We start from the raw sequence: 17,779 nt of genomic DNA, 5'->3' as shown, positions 1-17,779 counted from the left end.
CACCACTGAACAAAGTCACACTGGACAATTTTTCGTATGTATAGCTTGTGTTAGCATCACTAGTACTCCTTTCTCTACACAGCAGCTCTACAAGGAAGTGTGGTAAACATGGCATGTTCAGAGTACATGTACAATGCTAGACTCTTTGAGGATGTGTAAGAAAAAGTCACTGATTTTGAAAAACACTATTCCAAAATACATAAGTGAAATGAGTATTAAACCTTACGGTGGTGAACTAAGTGTAATTAATTTAAGGAAAAAAGAGGTGTGTATGGGTTAAAGTGGTCAAAGAAGTTAGAATGAGGATAACAACCGAGATAATCTCGCTAAGTAGAAATTGATAAGGCTGAGATGAGCAGGTGAAAGACATCCTAGGCACAACCAACAATTTGGAAGCATCCAAGTAACCAGAATTCTGGAACTGGTAAGGAGTAGAATTCAGTTGGGGGTATACTGAATAGAAGATGGCAATAAAAAAGGAGGCTGGAGACAGATTATGAGGAATTACCTTTTTTAGACAATGGAGAACCGTCAAAGATTTCTGATCAAGGGAAGATGAACCCAACCCAAGCTTTTGGAGTAGAAATGAAAAAGAACAAGTTGGGGTTCTGAAATGGAGGAAATTTTTAACACTATCAAATCCCATAATTAAAGCAGCAAAAGGAAAGTCCATGTGATACTATAGATAATAAATGTGTAAATGTATTTTCAACTCTTGCTTTCAAAAACTAGGAGATGGCATCATGATATTACTGAGTGAGGCAATATTAAACAATGCAGATCCAATGAAGCTAATGTCAAGAAAGTTTACCAGTCTCCTAGAATCATACTTCTCAAACCAAAATCACCTGGGCTTCTGGTTAAAATATAAATTCTGTTTCAGCAGGTTTAGGGTGGTACTCAGTATTTTTACAAGTCTAAGGAGCTCCCAGGTGATGCCAATACTGCTGTTCTATAGATTGTATTTTCAGGAGCAAGATATGAAAATATATCTTTCAGTTTTCCTTTTCAAAAAGGCAATACTATATTTGATAGTACACCCATTATGGTATATCTAATGCTCTTATACCTAAGAAATGATTTTTAAAGTTATTTTATTATAATTTGCATCAATGTTGGATGGGTTTCAAAGCTACTATTTTAAAAATCCAAGATGATTCAAGATCCAGGGTATTCAACATACTTAGAAATACTTCCACCTGAAAAAGTCAACTTTGTAATGCTATTCTATAACACTATAATTTTGTTTTTGTTTTTGAGGCGTTTAAACTAGAAGATACTATTGCTTCTAGTCACAGAGGCTGACATATAAGCACCAAAAAGACAACACTCCATCTTTTCATAGTCCGTATCAGTGAGTTTCAATAAAACCTGCTTAACTTGCCCTTAACATTGCCTTAAGCACTAGAACTTAGTCCTCAAAGATAAAGGATAACAATGTATTTTAAATATCCTATTGAAAAACACCTAAAGACTGTAACAATTAAATCCACACACAGTCTTTCAGTGTAAGACTTCTACACAGAAGGACATGTCTTTAATTAAAGTCTTTTACCATGAACAGAAGTGTCATTTATAAAAATATATTACGAGTGTAATATATCACACACACATTATAAAATACTGGCTGACTTTAGATATTTGGGATGAAATTTAAGACTTCTAAAATCTGAAGTTTCATTTTTAACCAAATTAATGATCAGCAACAACCTTTTAGGTAAATTAGCTTCAACATGTATCTCTGCCTAGAGAACAGAAATAATTTCTTAAAATCGGAAGGTACTGTTGAAGATCAGATCCACGTATTTCATTGTAGAAGAAAGAAAACTGAGGCACAGAGGCTGAACAGCCCAAGGTCATACAGCTTGCTAGTGGCTGGCAGTGTTACTAAAAGGAGGGGGAAATTAACTTTTATATCCATCAATGTACAAAGTATAACAATGTAGCAACTACAAAATGTAGGTGAAAGAGTTTCTGGTTCCCCTAATGACTAAGGCACAGTTTATTTTTTAAGGGTTTTATAAATTATTGAGACCCAAGAAAGAAAGACCACATACTAACAAAGACATGGCACTCCCAAATTTAAGAACTTCATAAAAAATGCAATCTGAATAGAGAATGACACATATACACCAGATACTGGGGATGGGACTTGGGTGCAGGTGGAGAATGGGATGGTATATAAAGAACAAAGAGAAGACAATGGTATCTCTTATCTTCTCAGGAATGTTTTGAGGAAAGCTTTTACATACAGAAAAGTGGTTAAAAAAACTTCAATTGGTAAAACTAGGGATTATATTTGGAGGACTGCAAAGCTTTTAAAAATAACAAATGCAGATAGTTGTTGGATGTGCATGTGTCATAAGCTCTCTTACAATTAGAAGAAAACTAGAGAAACCTTTTTTTAGCCATAAAATAGGGAATTATGTGCTTATTACAAATGCTATAAAATTTAGTAGCACAAGTAAAAAAGAAAAAAAATCACTGGAGAAGTTCTGTGATATCGGAGACAATGGGTTTTAAATCACAGGCATACATTATTATGCCTAAATTGACAGATCTGCACTGCAATGCAGAAATGCAAGCAATATTCCAACATCTGCACCAGAAGGCAGAGACTAGACATGATTCCAGAATAAAGGGCTCTTCAGCTCTTACCTGTTACCTGTGCAACAACTGCTTGGGAAATCCTCCGATTGGCAAGAAAGGCTTTGATTTCCTCTTTTATCACACTGCTGTCCCTCCTAACAAAAACAGAAGACAAGACCAACAATGTATGTTGAAGGTAGAAATCCTCATCTTTGCTAAAAGAAAGGTGAAGCAGAGAGGTGGGGAGAACACAGAAAGAAAAGACACAAAAATAAAAGGTAAACAGACCAAACTTGTGTGAAAATATGAAATTACAACAAACCAAGAAACACCAAATATTCAGGTCCTAAAACATCACACCATCAGACAGACGCTTTAGTGAAGACCACAGCAGAAATAAGTCTCATACCAGAGGATGGTTAATCGCATGCTCTGTATAATTCACATTAGGAACAAGGCTGTCATATGGTATAGACAAAGTTTCATTACTGAGGAATGAATATATCTTACACAGACAGAAATCCTAGAAAAATAAAAAGCAACAACAACAAAAATCAGTCGTGAGTAGACTGTGGGTTTGCATGTTACCTATGCAACTGCATAAATAACGTTCATTTAAAAAACCTTTGAAATGATTAAGGGAACAGAAATCATTATTCTCACAACTGTAAAAATACTAGCCATTTTAAGACAGACTTTGCCCCTTAACTTGCCTTCTTTTTCCTGTATAAACAAAAAATTAAGGTGGGATGTGTCAAATATAAAATTTTAATATTAAAAAGGCATTTATTGATTTCTTGTTACACAGAAGAATACTTAACACTAAATACTACACTACATTCTGTGTCCTTGTGATTACATTACAGACCTCATCTTTCCTCCATTAATATGCCTTTTACAAATTTTTACTTATTTAAAAGTTCAACAAATTCTTAAAAGACCTGACATTCAGGAGAATGACAATGAGTGGCAAGACTTCAGTTTTCCAACAGGAACAAGGAGAATACTTAAATATCATACTTAAACCCTTAAAACTGACCGATTTCTCTTTGAATGCTTTATCTTCAAATGGATTACATAAATAAAGCACTGATTTTTGTTCAAGCTCAAAAGTAACACAGAATAGTGGTAACATTATCTAACACAGTGGTAGGCAAATTATGGCCTATGGGCTAACTCTGGACTGCGACCTGTCTTTATACAACCTATGAGCTAAGAATCGTTTTCACAGATGGACATCTGCAATCAATTTGATGAGAGGGAATGATAATGCTGACCATGACTTAAGCAAAATATTATTCATTCCCCCCAAAAATTTCATACTTCTCATTAGTAGGCCTATATTTTAAAGTATTATACTCTATTATTATTATTCTAGATTAAATTTTATCAATAAAAATTTGTGGCTGTTTTCTCTTTTATAAGTATCTATATTATATCCTCAAATTTGCCTCTTGGACACAAAGTCTAAAATGTTTACTATCTAGCCTTTTACAAAAAAAGTTTGCTGACCCCTCATCTAAGACAAAAGGATCACAAAGTCTTTACAAATAGTTTTGTGAAAGAACCACAAACTCTTTACATGGGTTCACATCTCTCTGTAGATTATTTGGAGAAACTAAAGTATCCTATTTAAGAAGAATCAGTTGTGATTTAAATTAGATCAGGTATTTTAGCCCCTTAATGAGGAGGGGTTATACATTCTGTTGGTGGATTCTATGCTCTCTTTTGGGAATTCTAGAAAAGAATAGAGAGGTGACAGAGGTGACAGTTTCCAATCTGTAGCTCTACAAGTATATTCCTGATCTATCAGTTGAAAATCCTAATCAAAAAAGATTCCTAAAGGAAGAAAATAAAAAATCAGCTGCCTAATGCAATATTTAAAATTTCTCATATTGATCTAGATTTTGATGTAGATACTAGCTAGACTCCTAAAATGCTTGTCTATATTTGAAATAATTCTTTGAAAAATACGCATTCTCATTTTATTTCAAAATTGTGTATATGAAAGAAAAAGGCACAAATAAATATATTTTGAAGTCAAAATAATCACTAATTAAAATACAGGTAATACAGAACAGCTTTCAAACATAAATTAACAATTGGTGAGGAAGAGATAACTTCAGCAGTATCTATTTCTTTTTTTTCTTTTTTTTGAGACAGAGTCTCATTTGTCTGGGCTAGCATACAGTGGTGTCATCATAGCTCCCTGCAACTTCAAACCCCTGGGCTCAAGTGATCCTCTTGCCTCAGCCTCCGAAGTAGTTTGTGGGCCACCATTCTTGGCTACTTTTTTTATTTTTTGTAGAGACAGAGGTCTCACTACGTTGCTCAGGCTGGTCTTGAACTCCTGATCTCAAGAGATCTTCCTGCCTCAGCCTCCCAAAGTGCTAGGATTACAGGCACGACCCACCATGCCTGGCCAGCAGTATCTATTTTAATTGCCTTATGTAAACAAAATAACCAGATCATTTGGTTTCTCATACTACAAAATTAACCTAAGAAATTTTAAAGTATTACATTTCAATGTATAGAATGATCTAAGAAAATGAAACTGAATTTAAGAGAGCATTTATTCAAATTAAATTAAAAAACACACTTTTGTGGGGGAAAATGACTTAATGGTATTTTCTTGATTAATGATTTAAATTGAAATTTAAATCCAATTTATTTTAAATCAAATTCATCTAGAGTAGACACTAAATCATATAGAAGACATAATGCTCAAATTATTCCAATAGGAAATATCCAGCTTGTAAATTATTCACAGCCTTGCAGCATGACATCATCAAGGACTGAACTAGACAGAAGCAACCCAGAAGTTTGCAAAACCACAGCAATTCACTCATCCTCTCATAGACTCCATTTTTAGGTATCTGACAAGTTTTTAAGTACCCACAACCAGTTTAAATTAAAAAACCTAAAACATCAAAAACTGTACTGCTTTACCAGAGAGAAGATTTTTCAAAATAAAAACATAAGTCTTAAAAGATAAAGGTGTGTGTGGGCACATCATTTAATAAAGCTAGATCTTGGTTTTATCATCTGGTAAAATGAGAACATTAAATAACCCCTTCACATGGCTTTTAAAATTTTTCTCTAAGCAATGAAATTAACTATCAAATGCATATACATATGTAATATATAAAATCAAAAATTCTTAAATTTAAAAATTTTCTGAAATTGTAAAAGTACTACATAAATGCTGAGTATTATTTTATAAAACCTCAGAAATGATTCCAAGAAAAGAAGAAACAAATGATCTGCTACAACCATATAAGACTGAAGTAAATGTCTGTACCAGGTACTTTAAGGCACCATGGAAAGAGTTCTATAAAGTCAATTTAAACACAAGCAGTTTTATGTGTCATTTAGTTGGTTTTACTAGATATTTTCCAAATGGTAACAGCATTCAACTTTGTGTCCAGTTCTCTTATGTATTTCAAAAAGTTCCACTCTACTGGGTTAGCTTTGTTCTTTAAGCTTTCACATACCCTCCTCCTTCAGCCTTCTTTAATGACCTGCCTCTCCTATTGTCCTCATTGTACCCTGTGAAATCACCAGTTTGTTAGTGCGGAAACTTCATTTATTCTAAATCTAACCCTCTCATCTTCTCCCCCCGCCTCATTTCCTCTCTTCTTCTGCAATTTGACATCCTCCTTAAAATAATGCATCCATTCTTCCTCCCTTCTCTTATAAAATCTCATACATTTCAAAATTTCCACTCCTCAAATCTTATGGAATTAAAGAGTAGGGTGATCTTTTCTCTGATTCCACAGCTTCCACGTTACGCTACCCACTTGATTTGCATCTAACCAATTGAAATCCATTTCCTCTATCTCTTCCTACCTTTTTCAAATCATTGCCATGATAGATTCATCTGGGTCATTTCCACATCAGGATGAAATTCTTCCTTTCTACCCGCCAGTGCCATTATTTTTGTAACTTGCTAAACTTTCCCGTTACCTCTAGACCTTTCTTAATATCTGGATGAATTCATCAGTAAAGCCTCTCTGTGGAATCATCTTTTATTAAGACACAATTTAACTATCATCTATTTAGAGAAGTTTTCCCTGATCTTTACAGCTAAAAAAGATCTCTTCTTCCAATGGCTAACTTTAACATTTCCATTATACTCCTCACATGCTAATACATTACATGCTATTCTTTATTATAGTTGTTCCTAATCTTATCTCTCCTACTACCCTGCAAAGTCCTTTAGCACAAAGATTGTGCCTTATTCATTATGGGGTTTGCATGTAATAGAGCTTAATTTGTTCAATGAATGAACAAATCTGTAGTTGGAGATAAAAGGCTGTAAAATAAATGGAAAACCTGATCTAGATAATTTATAAAACAGCTTTATATTCTTATTCTCAAATATGTTTAAGCTTCCCAAGTCAGAATGGAAAAGAGTTATTTATGATAGTTCAAATGACATTGCTTCCTTTTCTGGGACAAAAAATATTAAAGACAGCATGTTTAAAAATGATATGCTTTAAGATCTTCCATATCTTCTTAATATACACTGCACATTCTTTAGGATCCCTTAAAGGTAGTCATCTATCTCAAAGACTTCCAGAGATGAAGCAATACTTACCTAGACAGACTATTTCACACTTGGAAAAATACAATTATGTACAAATTTCTTTCACTTTTAGATAAAAACCTACCGCTGTGAATTTCCACCCAAGGAGATAAATAAAGCATAACTTTAAATTTTAAAAGATAACTCTAAAAAAAAAGCTACTCTTTATGTATCAATGACATGGTAACTGGTAACTGGATATCATGACCAAATTTCATCTTATTACCTATAAAACATAAATATCCTACCAACAAAAGTAAATGCTCTATTGTTAGGCCTATAGATAACCAACTTAGAAGTCTCAGAATTTTGTACAAATACTGACATACTCATAAAATTTAGTACATGAGTGGTTAAGAATAACATCTTTAATGTATGACATTGTTTATTAATTCTGATAACCATCATTTAAATTGTTTCATAATATATACATAATAGAACAGATACACATTAGTATATGTGTATATACCAATGGTAGTATGTACCACTAATTGGCAGATGTGTATACACACACCTCCCCATACATATATTTATATATTAATAGATGCATTTTTAAAAATATTAAAGTGTTAAATGGGTCTTCATTCTTGGCTTCAAAGTCCTTCCTAAAATGTTATATTCAACAATTTGTTGAGAATTCACATATTAGTTTGCTTTTCATTTTTTTTTACCCTAGCACAAACATGGAAACAGTAGCAGTTACTTTCTTTCTCAGTCTGTCTTAACAAGTTGATTAGGTACACAGTTATAACTTGATGAAGTTATACAGAAAAATCTCCATTATGTACCTTGAAATTATTAAGAGTTAAGTTTGTACACTCAATGAATTATATGATTTTAAAAATATGTCTTATGGTTGAGTGCCCTGGAGTTTGAGGAATGTGAGCAAGCAAGATGTGAATCACATACGTACAAAAGGAGGTAGAAAGGCATTCAGGCACCCATGCTCCCCACCAGAGACCACCAGTTTCAATCCACTGTAACATTGGGCACAGAATACTCAGAAATATCCACTGCTCAAAAAATTTCCCTAACATTCCCCCAAATAAAAATTCATTATGTTAGTAAGTGATTGATTTGAAGTAGCAAATATCATGGGGGAGAAAAGGAGGGGCAAGCCCATTGAGGCCACTCATACTTTTGTCTTGAATTATACTATCTACCTTTCCTAAAGTTGTATTAAAATTCAAAGACATGAAAAATTTACTTACAAAGGCAACACATACCAGAAACATGCTGATAATAAAGATATGGGTTGCAATTTAGTCTCTGCCACCTAATATTAAATATAAGTTTTCTTGGGCAAATTATTTAATTTTTGTGAACCTCACAGCATGGATATAATGATTACAAGTAAGAATGTCATTCAATATACTTCTGCCTCTGGCCTAAGAAGTATTGTTACCATCTGCAAACTTGAGAGAAGGGAGAGTGGAGCACACTGGAGGAAAGCAGGCGTGGGAGAGAGAGCCAGAAGAACCACTGAGAGCCCGAGATTATCATAAGACACAAAAGCAGTGGAAGGGAAGAAGATAAAGTATTCTAATTATGCGAACAGTGGCAGTATATAAATTAAATACCAATAACAACATGTAAACCTGTGTGTATTTTACAGTAAAACTTGAATGTGTGTAATTATGGGATTTAACTACAAATGTTGCCCATTGCTAAACAGGTTTTCTGTTTATTTATGAGGATATAGTTGAATTATAACATTATGCCAACCTATGACCTAAAAGTCAAGCTTTTAGACCCTTATTAGCCTGGCTAATCTTCTAGAGATTTTTGTTAAAAAGAAAGTTTTCTCATGTTGCTTGTTAGTCTTATACATATTTGAAAATCAACTGTTATGTTAAAAGTTTATCAAAACTTATTAACAGCAACATCAACAACAAAAAACAGGCTAGCATGCCAACAAATAAATTTTATTGCTGCTATCCTCTCTACTCAGGATAATTAAAAGGCAATCTTGTTATATTTAACTTTTATTTGCCCAAACAGTTCTCCGTCTTAATCTTAACAAGGATATATATGTTGAATTCAAAAGCAACACCCTGAACTTTGGCTACCTGCTTTAACAAGTGAAAATAAATTCAAAGCCAAATTGATCTCTTATATTTTAAAACTTAAAGTTTTAAAAGCTTATCAACAGTGACTTGTGGCTGCTGTATGAAACTATTCATTGTAAGTATACACTGGAATCTAGATACAACAGTCCATTTAGCCCAGAATCCATGTAAATGCAGTTCCACCCTACAAATAAATTCACGGCAGTTTGTTTAAAGGAAATTTCACCATTGTGGTACTGCAGAATGGATCTTCCATGTGGCAATATTAAGTCATCATTATTCTATCTTGAAGTTTTAAAATCTTCAGGAAGAATTGTAACTCATAATTTTAGTTCTTACTTTTATTTCTGACAAATTACTGCTAAAGTTTCTTTCATGATCTATTATAACTAATTTATGTACAGGTTCTCACCCTTCCACAGTAGTAAAAATCTATTGAAAACAATCTTTTATCATTGCTGTTACTGAAAACCTGTAAAAATTCAATTCCAACCAAAGTCAATATAAACTATTCAGTATGAAACGTACAGTCTTCCAAAACCTGTACCATCTCCTAATATATTATTCTTATTACTATAGTAACCCTCTGCAATCTGTATCAGACTACACACGTGCCTTCCCCTTCCTACCTTTTACTATTCTCTTAACTTCAAATCAAAGTCCTACATTTCAAAACAAGGATTATTCTTCAAGATTTAGGTCAAATTCATGCATTCATTTAACATATTAAGCCATTACCACATACCACAAGGAAAGTTCTAGATCCTGGAGGCATGACAATGAAAAACACATGGCTGTTGCCCTCAAAGTGTACCAGATCCGGTGTGAAGCCTTTCCTAACACTTTCGTTGAAAGTGGACTTTTCTCCGTGTTTAAAATGCTAAGTGCTAATACTTATCTTGTAATAGATAACACGCACCCGTGTGTGTGTGTGTGTGTGTGTGTGTGTGTGTGTGTGTGTGTGTGTGTGTGTGTGTAGCATCTATTGCTAAAATTAGAAAAATTAGAACTTTAGCTTCTTAGGGGTAGAAGCTATGTCTATTTTTCCTCTTTAAAAAAAAAGTTTTTATTATAGCTTCTCGGCCTTTTGGCTAAGATCAAGTGTAAAGAAAAGTTTTTATGTAATAGGTGCTCAAAATTATTTTCTTGATTGGAACGTTGGCAGGAAAAGTTAAGAGCGTATATACTCTGTATCAAGGTAAAATTATCTTATCCCTTAGAAAAGTACTTTACAATAGATTATGTGTCTGTTAGTCAGAAATTAGCTATTAGAGACATAAAGAGAAGGCTAACTTTTGATAAACAGAATGGATAAGGCTTATCAAACAGCGAAGAGAAAAGGTTGAAGTAGAAAAGAGAAAATTTAAATTAAAAACATAAAATTTGAAATTCTTTTCTTTCATCTCCAAAGGAAGGAGGGGGAAATCACAGTTTTTATAGGTAAATAGCTGAAATACAGGTTATTACTTTAAAATAATTTTAAAACAATTTAAAAACACATTTTTGAGGACTCTGAGTAAGAAAAGTAACTAACCTCATTAATTCCTCCACTTTATCATCTACATCTAGGTCCTCTTCTGAGGCTTCAAAACTGTATGACCTCTGACCCATGCTGTTTGCATGGTAGCGAGTTGGCGACATCTTTCCATTGGATGTGGACAATCGCTCATTATTCTCTCTCCCATTCTGATTGGTAGTGCAAGGCTGTGGGGAGGTATCATAACTGTTGCTAGGTGATGGGGACATTCCCGAATGCTGGGTCTGTGTGGAAGCTGTAGCCGTAGAGGAAGATGCTGGGACATTGTTGGTACTGTTCCCATATGAACTTCCTCCATAGCTGGACCTTCTTCCAAATTTGTCACTATGCTCTTGATCAAGACGGTCCAAAGTTTCCAAGGCATGGAGAATTTCATGTTTAGTCATTCCGGTACGCCGAAGGCGCTGTAGCAGATCTATCTGCTCTATGGTAAATCTGGGTTCATCTGTATAGTGAGACATGGTTTCCAGCAAACTAAAAAAGAAAAGATAAAAAAGAACTCAGAAGTCTCTTTATTGACAGTCTTACCAAAGAACGTATCATTATAGAGAATGCTCAGCAATATTTCTACCTCAACTTTTTTATTGCAAATAAGAAGATATGTCCCATGCCAGAATGTTTTGGCCAAGGCAAATGGATTGGTATAGATACTGAGTTTATTAGCAGACAGACAAAAGCTGTAACATAAAACCCAATTTCATGTGGTAAATATCAGACGTAAAATTTTAGTTATGTCAGCAGTACCAAAATAACAGATTAGGTTCATATAGTGCATTAAGCCCAGGCTATGTGATAATTCATGAGTGGTTTTTTTTTTTTTTCATCTCAAATGTATATACTAAAGTATTAATAAAAAATTGCTGAAAAAATATTTTGTATTATCTTGACTTATCAAATATCAGCAAAACTGACCTAGGAACTTTATAACTTCATTTAGTGAAAACAAATTATTTGCTAAGCTAAGCCCAAGCACATGCTAATAACCAGCAAAAATTTTTAAGTGGAAAAGCAAGAGAGGTACGTAAAAAAACTTATTAAGCACTATTTCATACAGTACTTAGCAATTTCACGAGTTTTTCATCTCTGTAATGCATTCTCTCTTAATAGCTACCCTGAGAAATGGATCTTTCGTGGTTGTAGCCAAACTGAGCTATTCATTTTTCTTAGGAAATTGCTTCTACAACGTATTTCCTTTAACTAGCACAAGATGCTACAGCACATCAGAAAATGTTTTCTTAGAATGAATAACAATACTAAGTTTAAGAGAGTTGTCAAATACAAAAATTCTCACTACTTGAATTCCTTTCTCATAAAATCTTACTTTCCTATTCAAGACTTTTTAAAGTGGGAATGTCTTCTATTTTAATTTTTATTGTTCTAGTGCCACATATGATGCATGGCATGCAGTAGGCTCTCAATAAGTGTTTGCTGATGGAAACATATGTCATGGATTTTTCTCATCCTTTACAAATAAATGTCTGCTCTGAGCCAGTCCCCCTTAAGTTGCTAGAGAACTGTTTCTTCATCTCTCTATACTCAAAATTTGTTAACAGTCACTTCTAGGCAGGAATTGGATAAGAGTTTCATATAATGGAATCTCACATAATCCTCACAGCAACCCTGTGTAGTACGTATTATTTATTTTATTCTATTTCATTTTATATTGATTGATTGACTGTAGAGGAAACTAAGGCTCAGAATAGTTTTGTATCTTGCAAAAAGTCTGAGTAAGAAGTAGAAAAAAAAATTCAAGCCTAGATCTTATTGACTCCAAAAGCATACATCATTCTCCTTTCCAATATTCTGTAGGACTTACTGGAATCATATGACTTGGGACACAGGCTATTGTATTCCTTTAAGTTTCCAGTTAAAACCATTTAGATAAAACCACTTTAATACTGATGGATTAGGGGTCCTAGTAGTAGTTTTTACATTTAAAATCTTTGCCCCATCTAGAATTTATATTTACTTAAGTGTAAAAGGATTGGGGCTTTACTTCATCCCAAATGGATAACCTGCTGTTCGATGTTTTATTGAATATTACATCTCTTCTCCTCTGATCTGAAGTGCTGCCTATATCATGCACAAAGTTCCCATAGGAAACTACCTTTGGAGTCTCTATTTTACTCTACTAATTGTTTTGTCTTTCAAATCCTTCTAAAAATAAGCTGGTTTGGGCAGGCATCATGGCTCACACCCTATAATCCCAGCATCTTGGGAGGCTGAGGCAGGAGGATCACTTGAGCCCAGGGGTTTGAGATTGCAGTGAGCTATGATGATATGACTGCACTCTGGCCCAGGCAACAGAGCATGACCTTGTCTCCCCAAAACACCAAACCAAACCAAAGCAAAGCAAAACAAAAAAAAGAAAACCACCTACAAACAAACAAGTAGCTGCCAAATCCCTTTAGTAATCCAAATACTTTTCCCCTAACTTACTGGCTTGGTAAATTCAGGTTTCTATACCTTATTCTTTTCCTCTGAAAATGAAGTAGACCTGTCCAATGCTATCTTCAGTCTTCAAGCTATGAAAATATCTTACAAACCTGTCTTACTTTAGATGTGACTTCAAGAACTATTTTATTATATGGACAAAAAAAACCCAATCATGATATTTTCCTATCCTATTCTTATCAGAGGAGATAGTTATCTGTACATAATTCTTCGAACTTCTCTCTGTATGGAGCAGCACTCTATACTCAGCATAAAACAAAGGAAATTATTTAATATGTGAATTTCACCTAGTACTGAAAAGTATCGATCCTAATGTTCCAAAAATCATAAAAAGAGAGAGTAGGCACCTATTATTTTGTCTGCCTAGAACGCTTCATTGTTTCCAAGAACATGTTCTCGGGGCCACTCCGAATACCCCATATTCCGGCCAGTGGGGTGGGGGCACGCAATGAAGGCAAGCCTTGCTCTCCACAAAATTTTCAAGTTAGACTAAGAAGATGAACAGTCACTATAACTGTGCTCAGTCACAGGAAGATGTCAGTCTGGTTACTCCCTTACCACTAGAAGTAGCTAGTTTGGGGGAGAATAAAGTGGACATACCAAGAAATGCAGAGCACAGCAATGGAGAAAGCTCTGCAATGCTCATATTGCTAAGCCCCTGATACATCCCTGCTCTTTTTGCTGTTTTGTTATGTGAGAGAATACACTTCCCTTTATGTTTCACCCTGTTCAAATTAGATGTCTGTGCCCTGCACCTAAAGAGGCCCCAAAGGCAAAGGTATAACCTAGAGCAAAAAGATCCACAATTACTAGAATAGGATATATGATCACTACAGAGCAGAATGACAAGGCATAATGAGCAGGATCAAATCACGCATGTGACACTGAAGATACAATATTTTACTGAGAAAATGCTGAGATTAGAAGCTCTCTTGGATATTGAGAATAATATTCTAATGTGCGTTAACATAAACAAAATCATATATTCTGGCATTTCCAAATTTTATTTCTCATAATTTACCTAGTTTAAGCACACAATCATGAAATTATGGCACTAAACGACCTACAAAGGTCATCTCAGTCCATGATACCAGCAATTCTTTTACAACAGAAAAAGATAACATGTAAGAATTGAATTAATTTTCTTATGCACAAGGATTATTCACAGGATAAGGAACATCTTTCACTTTAAATTACTAATCTGAATGCAGACTCAGGCCAACAATAATTGAAAATGATGTGAGAAGAATTTCAACACTGCAGTAACACAGACAATGTTTAAGGGATAAAAGAACAATTAAATTCTGGAATTATGGCTCAGTTCATAAACTGATGTTCTAAGAAAAGACCATACCACGACACTGTAATAATAACGTATTTCATAGTAAATTTTATCATTACTTGAATATGTACCTAAACCCTTCTTGGATACGGCATGAGGCCCAAAACATACTTTCACAAAGTAAATTCCACAAACATGTAGAGCAAAGAGGGTAAAAGCATTCACAAATGATTAACTTTGAATTAACATGGGCAAAAAGGACATTACTACCTTACTTATAAAACATAAACAATTAATAAGATTTTACTGGATAACAAAGCTTTTTCTTCAGCTCCATTCAGCTTTTTATCTTTTCATCTAGAATGACTAGGCAAAATAGGTTAGTTTGGTTTTGCACATGTGGTATTTACTATGTAATGATTTAATACATTCTAGAGTCAATCATAATATTCATTAGAGAGTGAACTCTCTCTCCCCTGGCCCCCTGGACTTCCCACCCCCTTGGGAATGTTACCTCATACCTTATTGGTCCCCATATGTGAGTTACTGTCCAACTACTGGACTTCAAAATACACATAAACTCAAGAATTTGGCAGCTACGCTGGAAGCTTAGGCTGTGGCAGGACTACTCTGTCTGCTGCTTCTCCGAAGACAGAGCTCAGGCTACTACAGAACCCAGAGCGCTGAAGCTTGGTGGGCCAGCACTGACACCACCCTCCAGTATTGAGAAAGGGACGCTTCAATCTTTAATTGTTCTTTATTTTCCACAGAGGCTTCCTTCCATCCTAATCGAGGGACTAGACTTTAATAATTTTGGAACACATTATGTAGTTAATGTACATATTCCCTATGTGTATTCCCTATGAAGTTTGTCCACATTATTCTCCCCCTCTTTAAGTATTGTGAACCCAAGAACAAATTCTCTTTGTCTGGCAACAAACACTGTGATTTGTGAAATTATAGTTTGATCATCTCCTTATTTTCACAATACACAACAAAATCCAAGTAAAAACATTCAAGTTTACAGAGGGAGATAGAAATCAGGTGTGGAATCAGAGAATTAGAGACCATTTACCCAGAAACAATTCATTTAACATTTACTGAGCACCTACTACTGTATGACAGATGCTGTATGAGGCATAGAGGACACAACAAGGACCAAAATTAGGCAAAACTTCCTGGTTTCATGAGGTTGGCATTCTAATGGCCATTGAGAATAGTCATTAGTAAATAAATGGTTTTAAAGAAAAAAAAGAGAAACTAAGCCCCAAAAAGATGAAATGCCTTCCCAAGCTACTTAGTAGGAACTCAGGCTACAGTTCACATCTTCTGGGCCTATTCCAGAAACTTTTTACTACATCAAAGAATCTGGGGGTGGGGGGATCTTTAATGAAAGACTTAAATAATAAGAAAAACCTCTCTTAATGTCTACTTACTGGATTATAGCACTGTCAACCAAAATGAAAGGAATTTAAGTGAAACTTAGACTCTACCGAATTTTAGAAAATACTTATGCTAAAGGCACTCTGCATTAGGCTCTAAAGATGCTCTTAATGAGCTAATAGATACTTTATCTTCTCTAATATCTGAAATTCCCGGAATACTTTTATTCAAAGGCCTATTTAATACGAACTGGTGGTTACAGTTCATATCCTAGCACAAAAACACTCTCAACATAATACCACCATCTCAATTTGTATTTCTTGCCTGACTCCAAAGAAAGGCTAGCACATTAGCTAAAAGGCTTAACTACATTATCATCCCCAGTAGGTAAAGGAAAATGGCTAAGGTGGTAGGAGTTTGCACATGAAAGGCAACATCAAGGTGTATACTTCCAATATTCTGCTGATCACAAGAAATCTAACACTAGCTCTCTCAAATGGTCATCTATTTCACTAGCTTCTAGGCTTTAAGCGGTTAAAAACAAGTAGAGTAATTTTATGCTCAATTGAAAATTAATGTCAAAATTCAAAGTTAAAAATAGAATTGGTAAAAGAGTAGGTTGATATATTTAGAATTCATTCCTCACCAAATGATCATGTCACTTATTCACCTTAATGACAAATAGGTATACCATTTGATTCGTTTTCTAAAAAATTCTTTCAACTCTACAAACATCCGTTGTTAAACCTGGAACATAATCATAATGACTTCTTAACTTTATTAAAACAATTACAAAGATAAGAATTGAGAAAGACTGGATACTTACACCACTGGAAAGGAACTGAGCATACTTTACATGAGGCGGATCAATATCCTTTCCAGAGATGATCAGCGTTATTTACCATTCTGTAGAATAAAGATAGAAAATTGAGAAATAGGTATGTTAGTCAAGTGTTGAATAAAAATTGTAATATCTTAAGGATATTAAGAGTTAAACATTAGCTAATCACGTTTTTAAAAATTATTGTGTAATTTTGAAATAAAACATCTGTTTGAGGCAAAATTTTTAAAAAGTAGAAAAACAGTATTGATAGCTTTCTGAATAATCCACTTGGAAAAAGAAATGAAAATCATACCCCTAAAGTTTAATCTGTTATCAGGAACCACCCAGAGAAACAGATATAAGCATGCAATGGAATATAAATATTACAGTGAGATTCAAGATAACTTTTTGATAGTAACATTAGTGCATTTATATAGAATCCTATAAGTAAGAAACACATCCTAGCATGATTGTAACTAAACATCTTAATTGTGGGGTAAATTCTGGGGTATAATTTCAAGTATATTACTCATTTTACTGCTAGCATAATCTTGAGTGATTTAATTTCTTTAAGTCTTAATTTCCACATCTATGTATGAAACGAGGATAACAGACAACTACTCCAAAAAGCTACTAAACAAGTAAAAAAAAATTTTTTTTTAATGGGAGTGATGAAGCACCTCACAAACTATCAAGTGGTAGGGTTATTACTACCAGTTTGAAAAAGAGATGAATAGCATGTTGCATTTAGATTACAGAACACAGTAAGTAAATCATGAAGTGAGTCTAGTACTTCTGTCTTTTGATTTGCATTCTACTGCTTTAGTCACTATTCAGACATTTTGACCCCTTTCAATTCAGACGTAGATCTTTACAAAAAATGTATCTACTATTCAAAGTTTAGGAGCTAAAGAATGTGAAAACTGAATTTATTAGCAGTTTCAAACCATAATCTACAGAGGCAACTATTTCCATTAACTCTAAGATTATAAATTAAAGTTTAAAAATGTTGACACCAGAAACTCACATTAAAATACACATCTAGTATAGAATT

At 34.1% G+C, this 17,779-nt stretch overlaps 1 protein-coding gene across 9 annotated transcripts in view; it reads right to left on the bottom strand.

Annotated features, from left to right (window-relative positions):
* The window catches only part of HMBOX1 (homeobox containing 1), a 128,368-nt gene that overhangs the window by 67,882 nt on the left and 42,707 nt on the right, over positions 1 to 17,779 (bottom strand). For all 9 annotated transcript variants that reach the window (XR_006730895.1, XR_006730894.1, XM_045535577.1 and 6 more), the window contains exons 2-4: positions 16,729 to 16,808; positions 10,781 to 11,257; positions 2,659 to 2,744 (exon numbers count right to left, since the gene is read on the bottom strand). Coding sequence is in view for 7 of the 9 variants with exons in the window: in XM_045535577.1 (XP_045391533.1) it covers positions 2,659 to 2,744; positions 10,781 to 11,257; positions 16,729 to 16,751 (586 nt within the window). In the remaining 2 variants the exon portion in view is untranslated. The remainder of the gene's footprint in view (positions 1 to 2,658; positions 2,745 to 10,780; positions 11,258 to 16,728; positions 16,809 to 17,779) is intronic.

Source organism: Lemur catta, chromosome 22 (genome assembly GCF_020740605.2).
Source record: "Lemur catta isolate mLemCat1 chromosome 22, mLemCat1.pri, whole genome shotgun sequence".
In the NCBI taxonomy this organism is placed as follows: domain Eukaryota; kingdom Metazoa; phylum Chordata; class Mammalia; order Primates; family Lemuridae; genus Lemur; species Lemur catta.
This window is presented reverse-complemented; position numbering and strand designations above follow the sequence as displayed.